This window comes from Apis florea, unplaced genomic scaffold (genome assembly GCF_048593485.1).
Source record: "Apis florea isolate Af1SG1 unplaced genomic scaffold, ASM4859348v1 contig_2989_pilon, whole genome shotgun sequence".
NCBI lineage: Eukaryota > Metazoa > Arthropoda > Insecta > Hymenoptera > Apidae > Apis > Apis florea.
In genome coordinates, this window is record NW_028256685.1 from 229,570 (window position 1) to 252,522 (window position 22,953).

Genomic DNA, 22,953 nt, shown 5'->3' on the forward strand with positions numbered 1-22,953 from the left:
TCAATAGCCTTGGATACTTTATATCATTTATAACGATAAAACGTGCGTATTCATCTCATTATCGATTATTGATTTAATTTTTTAAAAAATTTTTAGACTTTGCGCGTCTCATTTCATACTTTCACCCGCCATGATTGAAAAATCCATAACGTTGGACATTGTTCTGAGATGTTGAGAGAAGGATGATTCAGACAAGTCAGGTGGAATCTTTTGTTTTGTTGGAAGAACGAGCTTCTTTAAACGTGATGTACGTAAAAAGCAAATGCCGGCCTATTTTTTTCGTCCACGAATCCAGTAGCAACGTAGCAATGTGTGTGTGCAATACTTTGTAGAAGAGCGGATCGCAGTTAGACGATATCAGCTTTTTCTGATAATTTTTCACTCTCGAAGAGAAAAAAATTCAATTCAATTATCTCTAATTGTTCATGATGAAAAGTTCAATCCGACATTTTTTTTTTAAATATATTGCTATTTCAATCGATTTGTATAAACTACGCTATTTTTTTTTCTTTTTTTTTTTTTCATACTTCAACGAACGCAAATATGAAAAGACGAATTTCCTCTTCAATAGTGAGTAATATAAGATTTACAGTCGCTGAAATTTTCATACACTTTATGCGAATTCAATTAAGTTATCAAAACCAACAATAATTTTATACGAGAATTTCCTTTTAATCCTGGAATGTTATTTCGAAGGAGTAAAATCAACCCTTAAAATTCGTCTTATATAAATATAATTTCGTAACGCTACAAGATAGATTAAATAACGATATATTCAATACTTTTAATACCACGAAATTTTCAATTTAAATTGTATTAATGCGATTGCACGATGAAAACATCCAGGAAAAAAGGAAAAAAGAAGAAAGAAAAAAATGGTAAAAATTTGATTTCACGAAGCTCGAGAGGATTTTTCCCGTCGAAAAATAAATTTCTCTGCATACCCGAAAATTTTCATCGAAATCAATTTGTTTTGAAATAGCGTTATTAATACTTTTGAAAAATGATTTTATAAAAATGGTGAATGGAATATATATATATATATATACTCTCGAGAACGTAACGAAGGGTAAATACGTGTTATCAGAGAACACGTTGCAAGAAGCGCGGGTATTGATGATAGGTCGAAGAAGAAAAAAAGAAAAAAATAATCGATGAAAAAAAATGTCTGTGTTGCACGAAAATTGTCAGTGTCAGTGGGTTATCCGGGCAGCACAACGTACAGACGGCGCGTGGTCACGAAGCAGGGTCCATATAATCGATACTCCACACTTCGAGTACCTGACTTCGTAGGGAGGGATGGAGAAAAGAAGACGGATTGAGATAAAAAAGAAGAGGGAGAAAAGTTCTAAGAGTGGCTTTTCTCTTTTCTCAAATGAAACGTGGAAAAAGTTCGCATAATTTGACCGAACGACATAGTAAAATTAACGAGACGTGTCTCTCATTTTGTTCAATCTTCATCCTTCTTGCAGCTCATATTTCTAAATTAAATTATTCACACGTTCGGTTTCTTTCTAAACTAATCTAAATAATATTCTTTCAGGTTTCATTTCTTTGTACAAATAATCTTCTCAAACAAGAATTTTCTATCGCAAAATGAAAAATTTCTGATAATAATCCTTCAAGGAAGAATCGATTCAACATATTGAATTCGATCGATCTGCAACAACTGTGACGAAAGATTATCTCCCAAGTATCCATCTAATTCTATTGCTTCTTTACTCGCGATGTGCAATGTATTCGGTATCACGATCATCGATGTTGCTAAGATGACTGGCGTGACAAATAACTTGGTGACGTTCAACATCATGTATTAGATGCCGGTCGGCCTGCTCTGTTTTCCACTGGTGCCAGGTGCGATGGCCGAACGACGTAACGGGTGCCGCATTGCCGATGTCGTGTCTGCCGTAACTACCGTACACGGGGTACGTGTACCCTCGTGTACCCACGCCAACCTTTGACTCTCTCCAGAGGTGGACGACTTATCGACCTGGTGCCAGCCAGGCTTACCACCAGTCAGGCCTTTGTCCCATTGGCTGGTTCAATCTCAAAAATTTGACGACACGTCTGCGTGGTTTTTTCTTTTATCAAGCTTAAATCAATTTCAGGCCAAACCACAAAAAAAGGAAAAAAACAATCCTTCTCGTCTTTAGAATACGTTACGAATAATACGTTATTATTCGTATCCAGTAAAATATTGTCAATAAGACGATTATAATAATTAATCATCGTGGATATAATTATTTATCCACGCGAGAATTTAAATGGATAAAATCTCTCGAAATATTTGCAATGTGTATTCTACACTTTAGCAAGCATCACCCAGCGGTACGTTCGTAGTGTCTGAGAGGCCCTTGTCCTTCTAGGTCTTTTAGAGTGTTTGCGAATCAGGCCGCGACCCCGTAGCAGTCGTCACCACTGTGGTAGTGGTTGCAGGGGGGTTGTTGCCGCGAAATTAGAACGTTGCATTCGTGAGGGTCGCTGGCGGCGGGGCATCAATAGGAATAATACGAGCAACTATGCGATGCAGCTCGTGCATAGGTGGACGCGAGTGTAACGACCTTACACCCCCGCAGGTAGCGAGATCGATGGGCTCCAACCTCTCGTATACAGTTCGTACCAAACTGCCTTCGTCGTGCTCGCTTGTCCCACTTTTCTACCTTTACCACTTTACAACGACGTAACGCCAACTTTGATTCGCGCTTACCAACTTACAACCGAACCTTGTCCATTATTCTCGAAGTTCTGGATTTTGTCGCTCTCGTAAGATACAGTTAAGAATAAGAATGAAAAGAAGATGAGATTGAAGATAAGATCGAAACTTGGGAATCAAATCTAATCGGTATACGAATTCGGGGCGTGATTATGAATGAAATAAACCGGTTAATTGTTTAAAATATATTGTATACGTTTTCTCATAATGGTAAATAGTACGTTTTCCAATGATCAAATTTCACAATGACGAGCTATTAAAAATCGATCGATTTTATTATTGTAAAATTTTATTTCCATCTATCTATCTATTTTATTGTTTCTATTTCTTTCTGTTTCGCAGAGAATACGCTAGTATCGTGTATAATTGTGTATATTGTGATATAACACGGGACAAACACTTCACTAAGAAAGCAAGTGCGTTATTTCGCTCCAAACAACAACAGAGTTATGTTTTCATAAACGTGATTATACGATACGATCGTGATTATTGATAAAGATGAATTCGTGAAACGTGCATTCTATATAAACAATTACACGACGATCTATAAAATATATGTAAAAAATTCATTTGTTAAGAATTTCGCCTTATAAAATAGAACGTGCCACTTTCCTTTTTTTATGAAAGATTTCTTCACAAAAATTTTAAGAAATGTGATTCATTTTTTCTATTTTTTTTTTTTTTTTTTTTTTTTTTTTTTTTTTTTTGTATACCTTTCTATATAAGAGATAGTTAAAATTCAAAATAGATCGATATGAGAAATATTAAAAAGATTCTTACTCTAATTTCATAAATACAGAAGATAAATTTACGAGATAAGATCGATGTTTTGAACTATCGAACGAAAGAAAATTCTATATCACTTAGGACTATTTTTCTCGAAGTCCTCTATATAATAATACGAATTTATCATTTTATCAAGAAATTACCGCATGATCGTAAACAAAATTTATAATTATTATTATTATTATTATTTTTTTTTTGTAATTTCTTGAAAAAAGTCCAATTAAACTACTTTAATTCGCTTTACAAGCTTTAAAAGCTTTAAAAAATTATCACATACACGTTACAAAATTCCTTGATTGATGAAAATCTACATATCGAGATCGAATATTAGATCATTCTTAAATTGTGCTGTTACTTCATCCTTTACAGTCTCGGTAGAGATTGCTTCGTTTATAATTTCTTCCTCGATACTTGATTTTCGTTTTAACGAAGAATGATTATTATTCGATCCATCTCCAATTTCGATATTCGCAGTTTTTTGTTGCGCGGTTGTCTGTTTATCCTTATTAAGTATAGGTTTTATAGTCTCGGAGACTTCCGCATTTTTTTGATTCGCTTTGTACTTTTCACGTTCCTCCGTCTCGGAATTTTCGCTTTCGCTCATCCTACGTTCGTGAACACGCCTTTTATTTCGCAATTTTCGTTGATTCTTTTTACGTTGGCCCAAAATACTGGAATTAGATCTAGAAATTAAACGAGAATCGATCAATTTACTGTACTTACTGTTATTATCAAAAATTAATAAACGAATAAAATTCAAAAATACCTGAACAATTGTCGCGATACCACGTCATTGAATCGTACTGTCTTTTTTAAACTGGAACAATCTGATTCAAGATTTAAATCTTGTGTCGAATCGTAATGGCAATCTACAGACGATGAAGCCATTCCATTTTCATCCGCACTCGATTCGGACACTGAACGTGAAAAATCATGAGTGTGCCGTGATTTCAATATACTTTTCGAGTATGATCCTGTATTTATGCTATTACTTGTTAGCTCATCCCCACTGCTTTCTGAAACGGACCTAGTCTTTGGTAACGTATGACAAAGACTTGGTTGTTCTTCTATCGATCCTGTACTGTGCTGTTCGACTTCATCGTCAGAATCTAGATGTTTCGGAGTAATATTTATGACAACACCGTCGTCGTCAGCATGTACGTTGACTATTCGATCCGTTTCCAAATTATCGTCTTCCTCGGCCTGTACAAAATAACGAGGAGCGTAAAATAATCTTTATTTTCTATTCATAATATATATATATATATAAAATACTTACCAGTAATTCCTTTAGTTGATTTTTGAAAGACGTAGCAGTAGGAAAATCTCTCTCTTCCATGAATTCTTCGTTTATACCAACATAGTATCGCGCTAAATTTTCCACGTTTTTTAACGTAATGGTAAATACAACGTTATTATCCCACGGTTCAACCGTGAGCGAATCGGGATCTACGGAATTTTCGTTTATTTTTAAACACAACGAATAATGCTGTGGAAAGAAACCTGTACCTATAGACGTTAGTAAAACGTGTATTCCTAAATTATTTTGTAAAATTTTATGACGTATGGAATTCGGATCGACATTTTTTACATTTACAGTAATCGCTAATTGATTGTTATACATATTACAAATAAATGTTGGCAGTGAATACTTAATGCTAGGATCTAAAAATACGTCTATATTTTCTACGCTAGTCCGTAATGCTGTATCACTAGAATCCTCTATATTTTCACTTTCATACTCTGTTTTCGTATCTTCAAGCACTTTTTCACATTCTTCAACCAATTTAGACACAGAGTTGCTCTTCTTTTGATTTTGATCGAGAGAATCTTCCGTAGAATCTTCTGACAATAATGGTACTGGACTACCATGATCACTGTCGACTCCACTATCCTCTCTGGCATCAGATACCAGTACCACTGGCCGAATAACTGGTAGCGTTATTACAAGTTTTTTATATTTTGAATCAAATTTAGCATTACCCTTGTCTGCATTTACACAGTAAGGTAAAGGTAATTCTAATAAATATTTTGCAGGTTTTTCACTTTTCAGACTGAGAAAACGTTCTTGTACATCCAAGGAAGCATCGGAGGCAGTTTTTAACAAGGGCAGATCTATGCTAATGATTAATTTCTTAGGTACTGTAGCATTCATTTTTGCATTTCTGTTATTACTAAAATCTTCCAACTCTATATCAGATTGATGTTTTATAGAAAATTTTGGTGTCACATATTTGCTATTTATATCCTCAGTTTTATCTACTTTTTTATTATAATACTTGGTAGGTGGTGAACAACGCTTTGGGACTTCTTCCGCACATTTGAATTGTTGTTTTCTGCTTTCATCATAACTAGCCATTAATTTTTGATAAATTTCTGGTTCTATGTCCAATTGTTTTTTAGGTGGTTCATTTGATGGCTTTCTGATCACAGTAGGATGGCATATTCCTTTGTAAGATATCTTTGGAAACTTAAGATTTTTCCTGTCTAATTTGACCTAGGAAGGAATAAAACGTGGAATTAAAAAAAAAAAAAAAAAATTAGAAGAATGAATAATCGAAAAAACGAATAAAATGGTTGACGATTCTTACCTTGAAATTATTTTCCACACCATCGAGGGCTGTATTGTGAACAATTTCGCGGAATTGCGCATTTTTGGATGACAGATACATGGTGTCAGGATGAAAAACGACATCGAAAACTTTACAACGTACATTCTTTTTGTCAAGGTCATCACGAGGTGGTGTCAACGTATAAGGAATAGACCATTGTAATCCACGATGACCTTGCTCGAAAGAAGGTTGACTGCTTGGTCGGTCAACAATGTTACTTTTGCTTATGTTTAGAAAACATTTTTTCTCTCCGTTTACACTAGTTTTTATGACGTAACAAGGCTCGGGATGAACAAATGTAACGTCGACGCCCCGTTCCTTCTCTAATTGTGTGATTTCCTTTTCGTATATCTTTCTATTTTCTGGATCAGTCACCTCTTCAGCGTATTCGATTAACAATTTACGAAACTCTTCCTTTTTCAGACACTCCGTTATATTCTTTAACTCTTCTTTGGTTACATCCAAATCTTCCCAATTTTTCCTATGTATATCGTACGCGTCCATCTTACGAAATACTGTTTACAAATAAACTTGTAGATAGGTAGAAAGATCGCGAACTCTTATACCACGTGGATAGTTGCGCCACTACGCCGGCCGGTTGAATAGCGGTCAAACATGGAACTTCGAGACGTCTAATGGCGTTCGCGCCATTTTTTCTATTTTATTTCTATTTTCCTAAATCCATTTCTCTTCAATTTTCATAAAATCGTTTCATCTTTCCTCCCCTCCCCTCTTTTTTTTGTTGAACAGAGAAATAATAATATGAACGTTTGGAAAGAAAGTCAACTTGTTCGCGATCTTGGATATTTTTAATTCTTAATTTTTTTTTCTTTTTATTTCGGTTCGAAGATTCGGTCGAAAATCGATTCGACGAGTATCGAATAGCAAAGAAATATCATCATCGTTTAATAAAAAATCGAGCTACCTTTCACTGCATCAGCTTCCCTACTATATGATTCCGTGGATGCGCTATTGTAAAATTGCAACGAGAAATAGAAATCGGAAGCGATAAATTTTCATTTTAAACTTTGAACGAAAATAATTGATTATTAAGTTAAGCCAGTTGGAATTTAATTTCGAAATTTTTATTGTTCATTAAAATGTGTAATTAATTGAGGATAGAAAAGTTTTCCTCTCCGCAATTTCCAACTGTTGGTGGGAGTTTAGATGAAGATGTGGGGATTAAGCGGTACGAAGTCTCTGACCCACTGACATTCTCTTTAGTTACTTGGTAGACACAAACGTTGATTTGTGACTTTCGAGACTTTCAATGTTCGTAATCAGGATTATTGGTAAAGTAATATTTAAGAAAAGAAGGTAGCCACCTTCTTTCCGGAAGGAACGAAAGGATCGATCGAATCTCATTTTGAGATGCGGTTTAATCGCGGTTTGGTAACTAGTGTCGCCGCTTGCCTGACAGTTTTCTTCGTCATTTTAAATTTAAAGTCGACGATAGAGACTGTAAACAATTCGGGAATCAGTATAAAAGAGCCTTACGTTGGGGAGCAATATATCAACAAGGATCAGGTAAATTACCTTCGATATTATAATAAATTTAAATACATTCGATTGAAAATTTAATACAGATAATATAGTTTTCAACTTGAAAATTTTCTTTTCGAATAATGCACCGATCTAGTTTAGGCTGTGCATTGCAGTGAAAGTGCATCGGTGAAAGAACGTAATAATTGTTGGAAAGTGATCTTTCTCCTTCACCGATTTATAAATATTACTTCTTACGAAATAAAGAAGAATCCAATTCGATTTCGAGATCGATATCACAGACGTGCGCTTTTCTCTCGTTTTTAACAAACGTATAAGCTGTTAAATTTATTTAAAATTAAAGTATCGTTGTATATATGATGAGCATTAATACGAGATTTACTTTGTAGAAGTATCGATATGTAACGCCTTCTCTCGCGGAATTAGGTGCTCGTGGAGCTTTGCCGAAAATGAATAAACATATTTTGATGTTGACTCGTGTACCCGACGCCGGAGCCGAACTGTTTGTCCTGATGCTGCAACGTTTGCAGGGTTACAATGCGTTCAAACACATACGATTACCACCCGGTGATCACGGCCTCCTATCAACTTTGCAAGAGGTAAAATTCAATAAAACACAGGGATGCTCCTCGTCAACTTATTTTTCTTCCTTTTTATCATTGTATACGAAATAATCGCGTTATAATTTTGATTGAAAAATTTGATCGTAAAGTGGCCGTTGCATTTTGCGCGCTCGGGGCCTGAGTCGGTTTTCAGTGTTGCAATCGAAGTTGTGCCACTTTCATCTTTCCAATTAAAGTAACCGGACGGGAAATATCTGGATTTGGAACACGTCTAGGCGAATTCAGGAAGGATAGGACAAGTTGGCGCGAAATATTATGGGAGAAAGTTAATAAAAGATGTGAAAAGATTCGATGTGCATTTATATTTTATATCGCGATATTTTTCGACGCGAGGAGAGCTTGTAGGAGAAGACAAGTTTTCTTTTCGATTGTGAAATAATGATATCCTATTTTAACAGGAACTTCTGGTCGAAGAAATTACCAATATCATAAGGCAGGAAGCGATTCCTTTAAGCTTCGACGGAGATGTTAGATTCTTAAACTTTTCAAAGTTCGGACGAGAGTCTCCATCGTTTATTTCTTTAGTGAGGAATCCTGTAGGGGTACAGAATTTTCTGAGGTAAAAAAATCATTTCTCCCAGGATTTACATTTCGCTAGAAAATAATATTTGCGCGCATCATGCAGCGTTCGAAGCGCGATAACAGTATAAATTTAAGTGCGTGTCGAATATGCATTTATTTACCGGTTTTTAGATATCACGAGAGACGAAGAAATATGCTGGAAAGTAGAGCCATACCCATATTTTGTGGCCAAGATCCTCGATGCTCGTGAGTATTCGATTAATAATATTTTTTTTTCCTCTACCACATTTCGTCCTCTCGATCTTTCTCTGTGATCTTAATTATAGAGAAATAAATAATAAGTGGGCGTTGCAACGGGCTAAAGCGAATGTCGTTGAATGGTATCCTGTTGTCGGAATATTGGAGTACATGGAACAATCGATAGATATACTGGAATACAAATTTCCATATTTCTTTCGAGGTGCTAAGCATAGTTACAAAAAAATTCGTAAGTAAACAGTAAGAAGCTGGCATAATTCTGTTATTACGCGATACTAAGGTGAGCGATATTAAGGTTTAAACTTGAATTTATCTTGATCCGTTTCATTCAGAATCAAAAAATGCACATTTTCCCGATCCCACACTTGTGTTAAATTCGCAAGAGGACTATAATATTTTGTCTAAACTCTTTGAGGATGAAATAGAGTTTTATCAGTGGTTAAAATTTCGACTTTTGAACGAAACATCGAGGAAGAAACGGTGATGTGAGCCACGATCCGTCCAAGAAAGGAAATTTTCTTCACGTTTGTTTCGAACATGATATACCAAAGATAATTAATATATAAAAAAATTTTTTTTACAAAAAACGAACACGGTGAACGAATTATCTCTCTTTTCTATTTTTTTTTTTTTTTTTTTCATTCAAATCTTATGAAACTAAATCTTCTATTATTATTAGGATGTGATACAAAAAAAAAAAAAAAAAAAATTATTTTTCCACTGTCATAGCTATATAATTTATTCATTTTTTACATTCGTATTGTAAGTTTATTATAACAATAATATATAATTATTTATACATGTAGGTATTTCAAGTCAAAGATATAATATTCGTGTTTTCAATAATTATAAGATATCGATGTTTAAAGTATTTTTAATAATATAATAATAAAAATATAATTCTTATATTTAATTAGAAATATAAGAATTTGTGTCATCTTTTATTTTTTTTTTCTTTTTTTTTTTTTTTTACATCAAATAGAAGACACAAAGGAGAAAATTAATTTTCCTCACGAATCATCAGTGTTCAATTTAAAACGATACTTTGAACATAGTAAACATCTTATAATCCGTTCAAGCTTAATATTGTAATCATTTAAATGTATATAGCAATCTTTTAATCGGCCTTTTATTATATTACCGAGGATGAAAGTTTTTTTTTTTTTTTTTTTTTTTACTAAATATTTTAACTGTATTTTAGAATAAATACGAAAATGTACAAAGAAACATTAGAAAACGTACAATGATTATTTCCTGTTTATCGGTTGTTTATATAATATTAGCGGGATATTGTATAACGAAGCTCTTATTATTTATTTACACTTTCTTCAAAAATGCAAGTTTTCAATATCACAACTATCGTACGATGAAATAAAGAAAAGAAACAAAAAAAAAAAATGAATAATTACCAGCATTGATACGACAAAACTGATCAAATTACTTTGACGATATATTACTACAAGCAGCAAAAGGACGTACATTTTTTTTTTTATATAGCTTAATAGAACATATAAAAATATAATTTGTCCGAGTAAAATTCGAAATTGTTGTTATATATAAAAATGGCGCTATCGTTATCAACGATGGTGGTGTATATGATTTCAAATTGAACGAAAAATAAAATTAAGGGGTGTCGGAAAGTGATTTCGACCATTTTATACGCATATCGCGCGTGCAGCAAAACATGGCAATCATGTTGATGTACAAATGAACGAGCAGCAACATGAGCCAAACGTGCCATCACTTTTTCTTCGCATCCTTTAATCCAGCGCCAGCGTTAAACTTAAAGAAAATTATATCTCCATCCTCGACCACGTAATTGCGTCCTTGCTGTCTATATTTTCCGGCAGCCTGTTATAAAGGAGAAGGAACATTGAATGGGCATTGAAATGAATCCGACACGTTGTTATTTATTATCAACAAGGTGTATATATATATTCACCTTTACCGCGGCTTCCGATCCCTCGTTTTTAAAATCGTCAAATTTCATAACCTCAGCCATGATAAATCCTTTCTCAAAATCCGTGTGAATCTTTCCCGCGGCCTGTGGCGCTTTCGTACCTCTCTAAAAACGTTTGAGAACAAATGCTCGAGAAATATCAAACGAAAGTAAAAGCTTCGTATCGATGATACCTGGATTGTCCACGCCTTGACTTCGTCGTGGCCCGCCGTGAAGAAGTATTGCAATTGCAGTGCCTTGTATCCTTGAACGATGATCTTGTCGAGGGCGCTGGAGAACGTAAAGTTAATAAAAATTTTTTTATAGCACGATAACAGAAGAGAGAAAGAAAAGGAAAAGAAGAGAAGAAAAGGAAATAGATTCTTGGTTCAAAGAAGGGGTGGCCGAAAAACAGGACCACGGAATATGATTGTCCCGAACCGAATATCGTCTAATGACAGGGTATAAGAAGGGAAGCCATCCTATTCTGCGAGCCGGACGAACTTCGAGACTTCAGAGAATACACATAAAGCTGAACGACTTAATACCGCAATTTTATCACTCTAACTCTGTCCGAGGGAGAAGACCTACTTCGGCGCCCCGGTCATCTGCGGTCTAGAAATAAAATCGCTGTATCTACAGATCTTCCGTTTGTCCCCTGTGATTACCTGTGTGTGTGTGTGTGAGAAGAGGAGAGACCTGTCGTATATACGATCACAATTTGGCCGAATTTGGACCAAAAAAAAAAAGAGAAATTTACACTTTTTTTTCCAAACCATGGATTACACGAGTATCATTGATAGAGGAAACTCGATATATTTTATCAACGTTTCGTTTCATTTTCCCTTGTTACGTTTATCGCGTTTATTTTTTTCTTCCACGACGTTGAAAATTGACCGGGCATAAACTCGATCCAGTTTGTCATGTTACGCGCAACATACGCTTATCCGCCAATGACCCACTAGCCAACTGAACCGGTTGATCCTCATTCCACTCCCCGGTTGGTTGGTTGTACCGGTGTATAGTGCCCGGCAGGGTAGGAGGGGTTTTTATGCAATTTTGCAAGAATTTGAATAGCCGTTCGTAAAAATATAATGCGCCACAAGCGAGGATGCGCCGCAGTTTTTTATTAGTAACCCTACGTGAAAGTAGGGCTCTGGTCTAGACGCTTGAAGCCCGAGCCCTCGCTTGTTATTACCGTTAGTAGATAACTCGGTGCATAACTAAATATGGGAACCCGACTTTTCAAGTTTTCGGGGGGAGTTCCAGACGAAACGTTCAATTTCACGAACGAACGGTTCGTCCCTCCCCTTTCTTTCGAGTTTCATTTCGAAAAATCTAATTCACCTCGTAACCTTGTTCTCTTCTAAATATTTCCCGCGTTCCGCCTCGTTCATGTCGAGAAGCTTATTTTCAAACACGCCGCTGAACGGGATTAGAATAGCTCCCGGATCGTTTTTATCGACCCATTCCTTAATTTTGATTAACCTGAAATCATTATAATCATCGTATCGTTGAAATTAACAGCGACGATAATGTATTAAACCGTTTTACCATTTATTCTTTTTACGCACGTAATCCTTTTCAGACAGGTTGATTAAATAAATGACCGGCTTCGACGTAAGGAATAGATACTTGTTCAAAACCTCGATCTGGAAAAAATGTGAAAATATTTGAATTGACGGATAATGTAGATATAAAAAAATACGGATCAACTTACATCGGTGGCGCTCCAATCGGCAAATCTGATATGCCTCTTTTCATCCACCATTACGCCTTTCACTTTCAACAACGTGTCCTGCACAGAGAGAAGGGTTAATATTTACACCGAATCTCGTTCAGGTTTAACGAGTACGCGTGTTTAAGCGGAATAATAATTCCACGATCACGATTTGAGAGGTGGCGGCTTCGAAAAGTTTTTAGCAAATTGCGAACGAGTCTGGAACGAGGGGAGAAATTGCCGTGGGTCAATCCACGGAAAGTGGGTAATTCGATTGATTCGTTCTAGGAAGTAGTGTACCAGCTCTCTTAATTTCGCTCGGTAATTTCGCTCAGGATATGGCCGCATTGATTTTCTGAACGGGTTGTTTCTTTAAACAACTCGTTTACAAGGTATTCACAATCGACAATTCACTCACGTATTCGGGCTTCAGCTTCTTGTCGTTCCCTCGAACCACAAGCTTCTCCAATTTCTCGAGATGGCCGTTCAAGAACTCGATGTCTTTCAACCGCAACTCCTCGCTGATGATCTCGAGATCCCTCACGGGATTCACGTCCCCCTCCACGTGGGTGACGTCGTCGTCGTCGAACGCTCCTGCGTGAGAAGATGAAAAGCAATCAACAACAAGCTTCGATGCGCGAGGTGAGCCAGAACAAATATGGCTCGGACGTTTCGCTTACGGCAAAGATGAAAAATTCCGTCGCAAGCGTTGATGTGCGAGAGGAAACTGTTCCCCAATCCTTGGCCCTCCGCGGCGCCCTTGACCAACCCAGCGATGTCCACGACGTTCAAGAAAGCCGGCACTTTGCTGTAAATATATCGTGTAGTTGAAGGAATAATTGGGATTTTCATTTCGGGATTAACACGGGACGCTGAGCAACGTGCATGCACGCTTTTTGAATTGAGAACGGGGGTGGCGACAACGAGGCGTATTTAAATGCTAATGCGAGTGGCATCATTAAACAATTAGCCTTTGAAGACGGGCGTTGGTAGAATGGCCCAAGAATGGGGGAGGCGCCGTGGCTTTCATTAGGGATCGTTGAATCATCCCGACACGTGACAAGCAGAGTTGGACGTTGCAATGTCCTCTTTGATCGTTCCACGCCGTTTTCGCATTTTAATCTCCCCAAATTAGCGGAATTGTGAACGGACACGTGTCCCAGGGCAAACTATCTCCATCGCCACTCTCGATAAACCTACTTTTCAAACCTCTTTCGGGCCGATCGATTCTTTTACAGAATCGCGTTTAACCAAGGATGAAGCTTCGACGATCTCGACGCTGCTTTGTATCTCGTTCAATCTCATCGTCGTGTCGACGAGCTTGAACGCGAGGCAAACACGGCTCTCGTCCACGCGCAGTAGGCGGGACATTCGTGTGTCGCGACAGGGCTTCCATTATCAGTTTTCAAAGCGGGACGAAATTTTAATTAATAAAGACAGGATCGAAGCAAAACATTCGATCTTTGAAACAAAATAATATTTGCAATCCATTCGGTGAATTTCTTGGTTAATTCAGAAATGATAAATTACGCATAAATTAACGCGCAAAACTTTTATATTTTGTGCAGCTTTAAATATAATGAAAATTTGTTGAATATTAAAGCTCTTTCACCATTCTTATTTTATTCAGATCACTTTTCTTCTTCTTCTTCTCTCTATCGTCAATTTCTTAAATGAAATAGAAATAATTTCGTTGTTACACACGTCTTCGTTTGAAGTATATTATTCTACGCTTCGTAAGATTAGAAATCTATTCGTAGAGCGACATTTTAAAAAGATCAAACGTAAATAAATATCGCCGTCATCGAGGTGAGAGTCATCGTCGGAGTGCAAAAGTATTTCGTAAATTTATACATCAGTTATATACATTTTCCCGCAGAGAAACATTATAATCTTACTTTTTCCTTTTCAGAATAGAAATACTACTGCTTCAAACTTACGTATAATTTATTATTACGAAGCGAGTTGTGCAAAGTCGATAGATATATTGGAACGTCGCATTAGGCTACGATGTGTCGCGAATTTTCTTGAATCTGCATTGCAGATCACGTACCGCTTTCACCCCGCCCCCACCCTCGGGAAAATAAAAGTATGGAAATGTCAACGATTATTCCAACTGGTTTCCCCGCCGCGAGGGTGGATTTTGCGGGTGGATTCGTCGTCGATTCGACGATACATTCGACTCGGTATCGGATCGGGACCAACAATGTTTGCCCGCGTTTACATACATACCTGGCCGGCTTGAAATAGTCGCACAGATAATCGAATCTTGAGTCGGGGACGGGTACGCGACGTGCTGAAAGATAAAACGTGTGGTCAAACGAATAAAATCGAAATACGGTGCGAAAAGAGCGAAATGAATCCGTTTACAAATTGAATCGTCTATTTACAATATCGTTTTATTACACTTGTTACAAGATTACAACGGAAACGAGACGTTCAAACTTAAATGTTAAAATATAAATCCTCGATATTTATGCTCGACTCGGAGCTCTCCTCCTCGTCCAAGTCGACCATAATTTGGGTGGGCGACGTTCGACAGAACGAGACGAAGTTCGAGTCGCGTTTAAAATCGCGAGAAATCACGGACAATTGGCTTATAGTGTAATGGCGATGCGTCCCCCTCTTATACTCGTTTATGTTCAGAAAAGGGTTAAGAACTTGCTTCATCATCCGGCTGGCCAGCTTCAGTATCCTCTCGTAAGCGTATATCCTTTCGTTCACCGCCCTGTACAGCTCCGTCTCCCTCGAGGCGGGCTTGTTCTTCGCCTTCAAGTACGTGCCGATAAAAATGGCGGCGGTGGTGGAGGGCGACATGCCTGGAAATTTCGGCCGACTCACGGCCACCTGGTTCACGGCGTCGATCACCAACAGGGCGACCGTCTGCTCGAGGAAGCCGAGATTCGGCAACGCCTTCGTGTCGATGGGCGCCAACGTCCGCGTAAAATTGATCACGGTGTCCGCGTATTTGGCCGGCTGCTCCATGAACTTATCGCGGCACTCTCTCGAGCAGAACAGATACACGTTGTCCCTGTACAAAATCCCCGTGTCCAGTCTTCCGCGCGCAATGATCCGGCGCGGCAGATTGTCCAGATACGTGACCGAGCACAGCCCTTTCACCCGCAGACGCTTGATCCAGCACGGGTGTTCCAGGTCGATGGCCTCGGTGAGAACGCGGGGACGATCCTCGGGTAGCTGCTTCGCGTTCACAGGCGGCAAATACTTGTCCGGTTCTTGGACGAACTCGTCCAAGTGGCCGGGGCAAATCCAGTACACGTGCTCCCTGAATTGGACCATCCCTCGGTGATCGAGCGTGTCGCTCCTTTTCAACGCGTCCTCGTGGTACAGGCAAAGGGGGCAGTACGACTCGTAGCTACTCTGCTTGCTCCTGAACTCGTACGGCGAGACGCTCATGTGCTCCAACCGGTGGACCTTGTCGTAATCGCTCTCGCGGAAATATTTTCTGATCCTCGCGTATCTCGAGCGCACGATCTCGTCGGCGCGGGTCCACACGTGCCACATGCACTTGCTCGCGTCCACCTCGATCACGTTCTGATTGAAACTTCTCAGCCAGCTTCGGTAATCGGCCTCGTCGATCCGCCAGATGTCGTACAGGTGGGTCAAGAAGTTTGCGGAGAATCTGGGCGGTTTCGTCACCTCGTCGCCGATGCCCGACAAACACTCCAACGAGAAGGCCAGGTCGGATCTCAGGTCGAGGACGAGGATCGGCTGGAGGCCGAGGTACACGAGTTGCTCGTACTCGTCGCGGCTGCTCGGGAAACCGTCGAGCACGAAGCCCTGGGAGACGATGCTCGGATCGATGGAGTACGTCTCGATCGCCCGGCACACGTGCTCCAACGGGACCATCCTCCCCGCGCGGAGGTGGGATTCCGCCGACTCGGCCGACTCCACCCAGGTGAAGTATTTTATGATGTAACGGAGAGCGGATCCCCGCGTGATCACTTTCATGTTGTACTTGTCGGCGAATCGTCGGGCGAGGGTCGTCTTGCCGCATTTAGGCGGCCCGATTATCGAGACGCGGAACTGAACGACGGGCGCGCAAGAGTCCTGCTCGAGATACTTGTACGGATCCTTGGCGAATTCCTCCTGGGCCTCCCTCCCGCCGAAGAAGTAAACGTATTGGCGGTGCACGGCCGGGTATATCTCCTCCCTGTTCTCCAACGGTAGGAACATTTGGAGGGGGATCTCGTCTCGGCGCAATTGAACAGGGCACCAACGGCCGAACGAGCTGAGAAAGTAGTAGCCGCGATCGAGGAGGGCTTCGGCCGTCTCCAAGTCCACCGCGGAGATTTGCTCGAGGGTGGAGGTGATTCGACGGGCGTAGGGCTCGAGGATGGCCACCGCCTGCAGGAAAACGTTGGTGGGGCTTTTCTCGGCGTCGATCACCACGTACGGTATCGACTCGTCGGCCAAACTTTCCCGCACCGCGTTCACCCTCCCGGCCTCGTTCTCGTACTTGCTCAGATATTCCTCCTCGATCCTTCTCTTCGCCGTGTCGAAGTCCTCCCAATCGGTGAATAGGACCGGTTCGGGATTCTCTTGATACCACATCTCCTCCAACTTGTATCTCCTCGTCTCCATCTCCTCCTCCTCCTCCTCCTCCTCCTTCTCCTCCTCTCCGTATTCCGCGTCGAGCGACAACATTTCCTCGATCCAAGCGTCCCGATAATTCTCGTAATGCTTCAACTCCATCGCGTACCGCTCGCTCTCCACCTCCTTCTCCCTCTCCAAATTCCTCTCCCACGTGGCGAACAGGTTGGCCATCATCCTCTCGGACGCCGTCTCCCTGCCGCAACGAAGCTCCAACACTATCTCCGGCACCGTGTAACTCCTCAACGCGGCCTCCACGTCCTGGGCGCAGCTAGGGAACTGGTCGAACACGGCCCCGGTCCGATTGAACGGCTCGTTGAAGAAATCCAACACGCATTCCCGATACATCCTCGAAGGTAGGGAACCACCGTCCCTCCAATATCGGCGCACGAAGGTCTGGATGGTGGCCGGGTCGCTGTTGTACCTCTCGTCGTTCGGATCTTCCGGCAGATCGACCGGATCCAGAAGGCTGTCCCCCCTCGTCAGGATGATCGCGTCCTTGTCGGAGATGGGGGGCATAGCGCGCAGCTTCATGTACGCGGTGAGCCGATCGAAGTGATCCACGTGCACCAAACCGAATTGCCTGGACAACGCGTCCGCCAGCGTGCTCCTCCCGCTTCCGGTCGGGCCGATCACGCTTACGCGGAGGGGGGGGATGGTGGACAACGGCCTCCGCAACGGGAGGTGCAACTTGTTGGGATCGCGCACGAACTCCTCGAGGGCATGCCTGCTCGAGCAGTGATATATCTTGTCCATGAAAATTGCCCCGAAATCTTCCTTCCCTTTCCAGAACACGTTGTGCCTCATCAACGCGACCGGGCAGTAATTGGCAGTGTCGCCGAAGCGAAGATTGGCGATTTGTTTCGCATCCGCGATCATCCCCCTCCCCGTCTCCTTTTCCTCCTCCTCCTCCTCCTCCTCCTCCTCCTCCTCCTCCTCCATATCCTCGGTGACGTCGGCCATCCCCGTGTACTCGGCCAGAAACTTTTCCCTCTTCTTCTCCTCCTCGGTCATGATCCTGGCACGGTCCGCGTAACGATCCTTGATCCGCTCGATCGCGTGGGCGAAGAGATCGCGGGCTGTCTCGCCAACGTTGCACGTGATCAACGTTAGACAACTGTCAGCCACCATCTCCTCGACCGTCCTCCAGTCGAAGTAAAATTGCTGAATGTGCCTTATGTACTCGAACAATCCTTCCGTGTACTCGTCCTCCTCCCCCTCCTCCTCCTCCTTCTTCCTTTGGGAACGGGAGTCGAGCGTTCTGGCCAACCCGTCGTGGAAGATGTCGCGCCACTTGGACAGCAAGTGATCGTAGGGTTCCTCGTCGAGCAAGAGAACGGCATCCTCGAAGACGATGCCCGAGTCTAGTATCACGTTCCACGAATCGATGTTGGGATACATACCGTCCACCACGTAGCCACCGTCCCTCCACACGTCCCCGTCTATCCTCTCGCTCGGTATATCCCTCACGCGTTTCACGATCGCGTCCGGCTCGTTCCTCGACGGATAAAACTCCGAATCGTCGTCCACCGATCTCCTCCTCGCCTCTTTCACGTTTATCACCGTCCCGTTCAACTCGCGCGCCAATTCGCGGCAAAGCTCGGATTTGCCGGAATAGTTGGGCCCGAACACGACCACCTTGCACGTGGGCCGTGGCCTGAACGGGTGGAGAAAGGTGCGGGGATTCTGGACGAACAGATCGACCGCCTCGTTCGACGAGAGGAAGAATATCTTGTTCATGAAATGGACGCTGTGCCTCGCGTTTCCGTTCACCGTCCTACCCCTGGCCAACTCGACCGGGCAGAGGAAGTTCCAGGCGGAGAGCCTCCAGGGGAACAAGGGGGACACGGTCTCCCTGTTCGCCAAGTCTCGATACGCTTCCTCGTTCGACTTCTCCTCGAACTCGTCCTCCAACGGCGACTCCTCCTCCAGGTTGGCGTGGGTGACGAGCCTCGTGGGTAGGACGACGCGTCGCATGGCCAACGTGCGTAGACGGGCGCTAAGAGTGAGGAACATGAAGGCGAGGGGAGAGCGGCCGTTCAACCGGATCACGTTTTGCGGGTTGTACAACAGGATACGCTTGTCGATCACGGGCTTCACCAAACGTTTGTACAACTCGCACTGCGCCCTCACGTTCGACGACTCGTCCGAGATCCGTTTCAACAGATACTTTTCCTGAGTCTCGTCCAATATCTGCTCCTCCTCCATCAACTCCCGATACAGCTCGTAGTTCGCGTAATGCCTGATCTTCTCCTGGCTGAACAGCGTCTCGATCTTCTCGGCCGTGTCCATGAAAGTCGTGTCTATGATGCGGCCGATCAACGGGTTCAGGCGGAAGTGGTTCCGCTTCTTCACGTGGTCCGCGTCCGGGCACATCAGGTAAATGATCAACGTGGGTTTCAACGGCCACTTCGTGAATATGTCCTCGATCTGGCTCGAGACGAACTTCTCGTAATTAAACTCGATCGCGCACCCTTCCTTGCCTTCGTTCCTTCCTCGCTCCTTCCTCGAATCGTGCCGTTTACACGTCGTCGTATCTTGGCCACCATCCCATTCGCCGTTCACCCTTTTCACGCCGTTGTCACACGTCATCTCGATCGACGGATTGAAACATCTCATCACGTCCCGATAGGCGATCCCTATGTCCGACTCGTCCATGGGAAGGTAGGAGGAGTAATCGAGCTTTTTGTTGGGCATCAACGGAAATCCCTCCACGATGTAACCCCTGTGGAACACGTCCCGTTTGTTGAGACGGTTCAGTATCAGGTTCATCACTATATCTGGGCCCAGGTGGCCACCCAGTTTCAAAATATTCCCTATCAATCTACCTTTCTCGCTACCCTCCTCCATCTCGAGTTTGATCAGGTAGACGGGGCAAATCAGGATGCATTTCCACGCGGTGGCGATCATGTTCGCGAGTTTTATAGTGTTGAGATCGGGTTTGCCAAGTATGACGAAACAGGTTGGCACGCTTTCCAGGTATTTCTCTCTCGTCTTCGTGTCCAGGTAGGGGTCGCGATCCGCGTACGGCTCCTCGGAAGGGCCGAAGTGCGGTGGTTCCACGCTTTCCTGGCCCGACAAACCCGACTCGGAGAATCTGGTGAACGGATTCGTGTCCTCGTGGAAAGCGTAGTAACTGTTCGCTTTCGGATACACGCGTGGGTTAGGCTTGGGCCAGGCGGGGGCGTACCTCTCCCTAGGATGACCCTTGATGTGTTTGAAGTAACTTTTCTTTATGATAAAGGACGCGTCCGTGTCGAACTCGTCCACCTCCCTTTTTTTCTTGGGCAAAGGACGTGCACGTTTGTCGCACATAGTCGGTCGCGTTTCATTTCGAGGTTAAAGGAAAATTCTTTCGAGCAAAGTTGTTCGAAGCCGTCGATGACAAACGACGCGCGATATCGAGATAATTTTCACGATAATTATTACCATCGTAAACAGAATATACGTATAAGTGGGTATAATAATAAAACTGGATACTTATTCTCATTGGGATCGATGGTGCAGAAGGGGAAATTCTCGGCGGCCGCTTGACTCTTGGTCAAAACGTTGAAGAAGGTCGATTTCCCCACGTTAGGTATGCCCACTATGCCAACTTTCAAATTGGTGCCCACACGGCCGATCAGCGGTTTCCGTTCCGGTTCCTCGATCTTCTTCGGCGCCATTCTAAGAAAAGAAGAAAAACAGAAAGGAAGAGAGAAGAAAGAGAGAGAATAGAGCAAATCCATCGTCGCCGTCTCTCCATTTTCCTCCCCCAATTCGGGACGGCCAAACGAACGTCGATATGTAACATTCGTCTTCTTATATCGTACAACGCGTAACGAACTTCGAGAGAGAGAGAGAGAGAGAGAGAAGGAAGAAAGAAGGACGTATCGATATTTGCATATACGCGCGGGTATAGAAACGAAAATGACTCGGCTCGACGCCACGCCCTTCGTCGCTCCAACCCTTGGAATCTTTAACGTTTGCCCCCGGCCTTCGCGATGCTTCGAATCGAGGCGAGGAAGAGGGCGAGAGTTGGAGTGGACTCGAGTCGGCTTCTCAAACATCGAGTCGCTTTCGACCGCTCGGGGTGACTAATTATATTAATGCGGACGGCACATCAAGCGATTGCTGTGTTTACCGCGAGATTGCCCTCCCCGCCCCCCACCCTCCCCCTTCCTTCTCCTCTCTCTCGGATTGTATCCCGGTTGTACGACGGGCCGCGCCATATCAAAAGGATTGGAACAGGTACGAGACGCCTACGGGAGGTAAAGGGGATGCGAAAGTGCCGGGGAGAAGAGGAGGAAGAAGAAGAGGCGAATTCGAGAGGGGAGGGGAAGGTGGATACACTCTCCCCGGCGAGTAAAGATGCGAGGGAGGAGGAATACGTCGGGTAAAAGGGGACCCGACGATTACTGGGCACCAAAGCCGCGAATCACCGGCATCACGCCGGGAATCTGCAACCGCGCCTTAGGCCGCCAATCCGCCACCGACTTTGCGCGATTCCTCTCGTCCTTTTGCTTCCCTCTCTCTCGCCCTCCCTCTGTCGCCTTCTTTTCGCCTCACGATCATCGACCATTCGAACGGCCTTCCTTTTCCCCCCGTCTGTGAAACTGTGCGTCCTGTCTCTGTCGTGGAACGCGGTTTAACCGCGCCACCTCCCCGAGAAATTCGCAAATTATACGATAATGGGAGAGAGAGAAAGAGAGAGAGAGAGAGAAGAGACGAAAGGAGACGACGACGGATTTTATTTTTTTTCTTGTCTCGCGAGATACGCGGGCTCGATCTATGACCGCGCTCTTTTCATCGACATTTACATTTTTTTCTTTTTCTTCTATTACATATTCGATACGATGGAAATTATTGTCACGCTCGTTTTTTAAATCGGCGAGCGTAAATTTTGAAATTTGAAATTTAAAAGAGCCGCCAATTCCGCGGTACCGCATTGGACGTATTGGGGGAGCTCGAGGCTCGAGATAAAACATTGCACGGTGCTGCCTCGTAACACTAGCCTCTCGAACCAGCCACGAGATGCACACTTCCAGAACTTAACCTTACTTTGGCTGGGAGAACGAGTTATTTATAGATTGCTAACTTTAACAATTTTCGAGTGCACGTTTTTCAAGATTCTCACCACACACTTGAACCATTTTCCCATAAGGGGGAGTCGTATGAACGTTTCTATCAGCGTGACGAGCATTGCATCATTTTTTTACATGCGCGTTACGTTACCTGTCTCCGTACGAAAATTATATGGGAAATTTCTTAAAGTATAGCACTATTTTCACGCACGATTCGTGCAATTGGACGATCGAGTGTCGATTAAATACCTTGTATATCCTTTCTTATTGTTTCTAAGTAAATATCACCGTACAACGCGTGGCAAGGAAAGGAACACAGCACTACACTGACGTCACACGTTCGACCGGCCTTCAGTCGTGAAATAGGGAACTGTATTACCAGCCGAGAGTTTCTTCGATCGAATAGAAAAAGGAGTGTATGTGTGTATGTGTGAGAGAAAGAGAGAGAGAGAGAGAGAGAGAGAAACAAGAAGCGGGCTAGATTGATTGAAATAAAAAAAAAAAAGAAAAAAAACGAACGATCGAATATTCTTATTTATTCGAATTGCCTCGAATAACAACAATATGGTCAATTTTATCGTTCAATTTTTCGTATTGGCCCAT

The 22,953-nt window shown here is 42.5% G+C and overlaps 3 protein-coding genes across 5 annotated transcripts; 1 reads left to right on the forward strand and 2 right to left on the reverse strand.

The window, feature by feature from the left end:
* Positions 1 to 2,883: 2,883 nt before the first annotated feature.
* Nop17l (PIH1 domain-containing protein Nop17-like) lies at positions 2,884 to 6,669 on the reverse strand. Of its 2 annotated transcripts, XM_003695018.4 has the most exons (5): positions 6,091 to 6,669; positions 4,779 to 5,996; positions 4,492 to 4,702; positions 4,266 to 4,416; positions 2,884 to 4,182 (listed from the first exon to the last, which is right to left on the reverse strand). In XM_003695018.4, exons 1-5 carry the CDS (start codon positions 6,613 to 6,615, stop codon positions 3,807 to 3,809), a joined length of 2,481 nt encoding a protein of 826 aa, XP_003695066.2. In that variant the 5' UTR covers positions 6,616 to 6,669; the 3' UTR covers positions 2,884 to 3,806. The 2 variants fall into 2 exon arrangements, with proteins under 2 accessions (XP_003695066.2, XP_012343950.2); XM_012488496.3 differs by having other exon boundaries at positions 4,266 to 4,702.
* Positions 6,670 to 7,321: 652 nt separating this feature from the next.
* On the forward strand, positions 7,322 to 10,415 carry LOC100864962 (uronyl 2-sulfotransferase). Its single transcript, XM_003695049.4, has 6 exons — positions 7,322 to 7,638; positions 8,004 to 8,213; positions 8,636 to 8,796; positions 8,931 to 9,005; positions 9,086 to 9,246; positions 9,350 to 10,415. Exons 1-6 carry the CDS (start codon positions 7,483 to 7,485, stop codon positions 9,499 to 9,501), a joined length of 915 nt encoding a protein of 304 aa, XP_003695097.3. The 5' UTR covers positions 7,322 to 7,482; the 3' UTR covers positions 9,502 to 10,415.
* On the reverse strand, positions 9,730 to 22,726 carry LOC100869635 (obg-like ATPase 1). 2 transcript variants are annotated; one of them, XM_086907879.1, is made up of 11 exons: positions 22,600 to 22,726; positions 20,772 to 20,953; positions 14,909 to 14,969; positions 13,357 to 13,484; positions 13,095 to 13,270; positions 12,677 to 12,754; positions 12,511 to 12,608; positions 12,304 to 12,444; positions 11,151 to 11,247; positions 10,960 to 11,082; positions 9,730 to 10,868 (listed from the first exon to the last, which is right to left on the reverse strand). In XM_086907879.1, exons 2-11 carry the CDS (start codon positions 20,950 to 20,952, stop codon positions 10,758 to 10,760), a joined length of 1,194 nt encoding a protein of 397 aa, XP_086764005.1. In that variant the 5' UTR covers position 20,953; positions 22,600 to 22,726; the 3' UTR covers positions 9,730 to 10,757. The 2 variants fall into 2 exon arrangements, with proteins under 2 accessions (XP_086764005.1, XP_086764006.1); XM_086907880.1 differs by lacking the exons at positions 20,772 to 20,953; positions 22,600 to 22,726 and adding an exon at positions 15,555 to 20,740 and having other exon boundaries at positions 14,909 to 14,974.
* Positions 22,727 to 22,953: the final 227 nt, after the last annotated feature.

What these genes read in the sequence shown, in the direction of transcription:
- LOC100864962 (XM_003695049.4), top strand. Translation starts at nt 7,483, where the DNA reads ATGCGGTTTAATCGCGGTTTGGTAACTAGTGTCGCCGCTTGCCTGACA. An exon ending in AATATATCAACAAGGATCAG is followed by an intron (nt 7,639 to 8,003) that starts GTAAATTACCTT and finishes TTTACTTTGTAG; the next exon opens with AAGTATCGATATGTAACGCC. An exon ending in GGGGTACAGAATTTTCTGAG is followed by an intron (nt 8,797 to 8,930) that starts GTAAAAAAATCA and finishes ACCGGTTTTTAG; the next exon opens with ATATCACGAGAGACGAAGAA.
- LOC100869635 (XM_086907880.1), bottom strand. Translation starts at nt 20,602, where the DNA reads ATGTGCGACAAACGTGCACGTCCTTTGCCCAAGAAAAAAAGGGAGGTG. An exon ending in GACTATTTCAAGCCGGCCAG is followed by an intron (nt 13,485 to 14,908) that starts GTATGTATGTAA and finishes ATATATTTACAG; the next exon opens with CAAAGTGCCGGCTTTCTTGA. An exon ending in CGGAATTTTTCATCTTTGCC is followed by an intron (nt 13,271 to 13,356) that starts GTAAGCGAAACG and finishes CTTCTCACGCAG; the next exon opens with GAGCGTTCGACGACGACGAC.
- Nop17l (XM_012488496.3), bottom strand. Translation starts at nt 6,615, where the DNA reads ATGGACGCGTACGATATACATAGGAAAAATTGGGAAGATTTGGATGTA. An exon ending in ATCAACTAAAGGAATTACTG is followed by an intron (nt 4,703 to 4,778) that starts GTAAGTATTTTA and finishes TATTTTGTACAG; the next exon opens with GCCGAGGAAGACGATAATTT. An exon ending in GTATCGCGACAATTGTTCAG is followed by an intron (nt 4,183 to 4,265) that starts GTATTTTTGAAT and finishes TTTAATTTCTAG; the next exon opens with ATCTAATTCCAGTATTTTGG.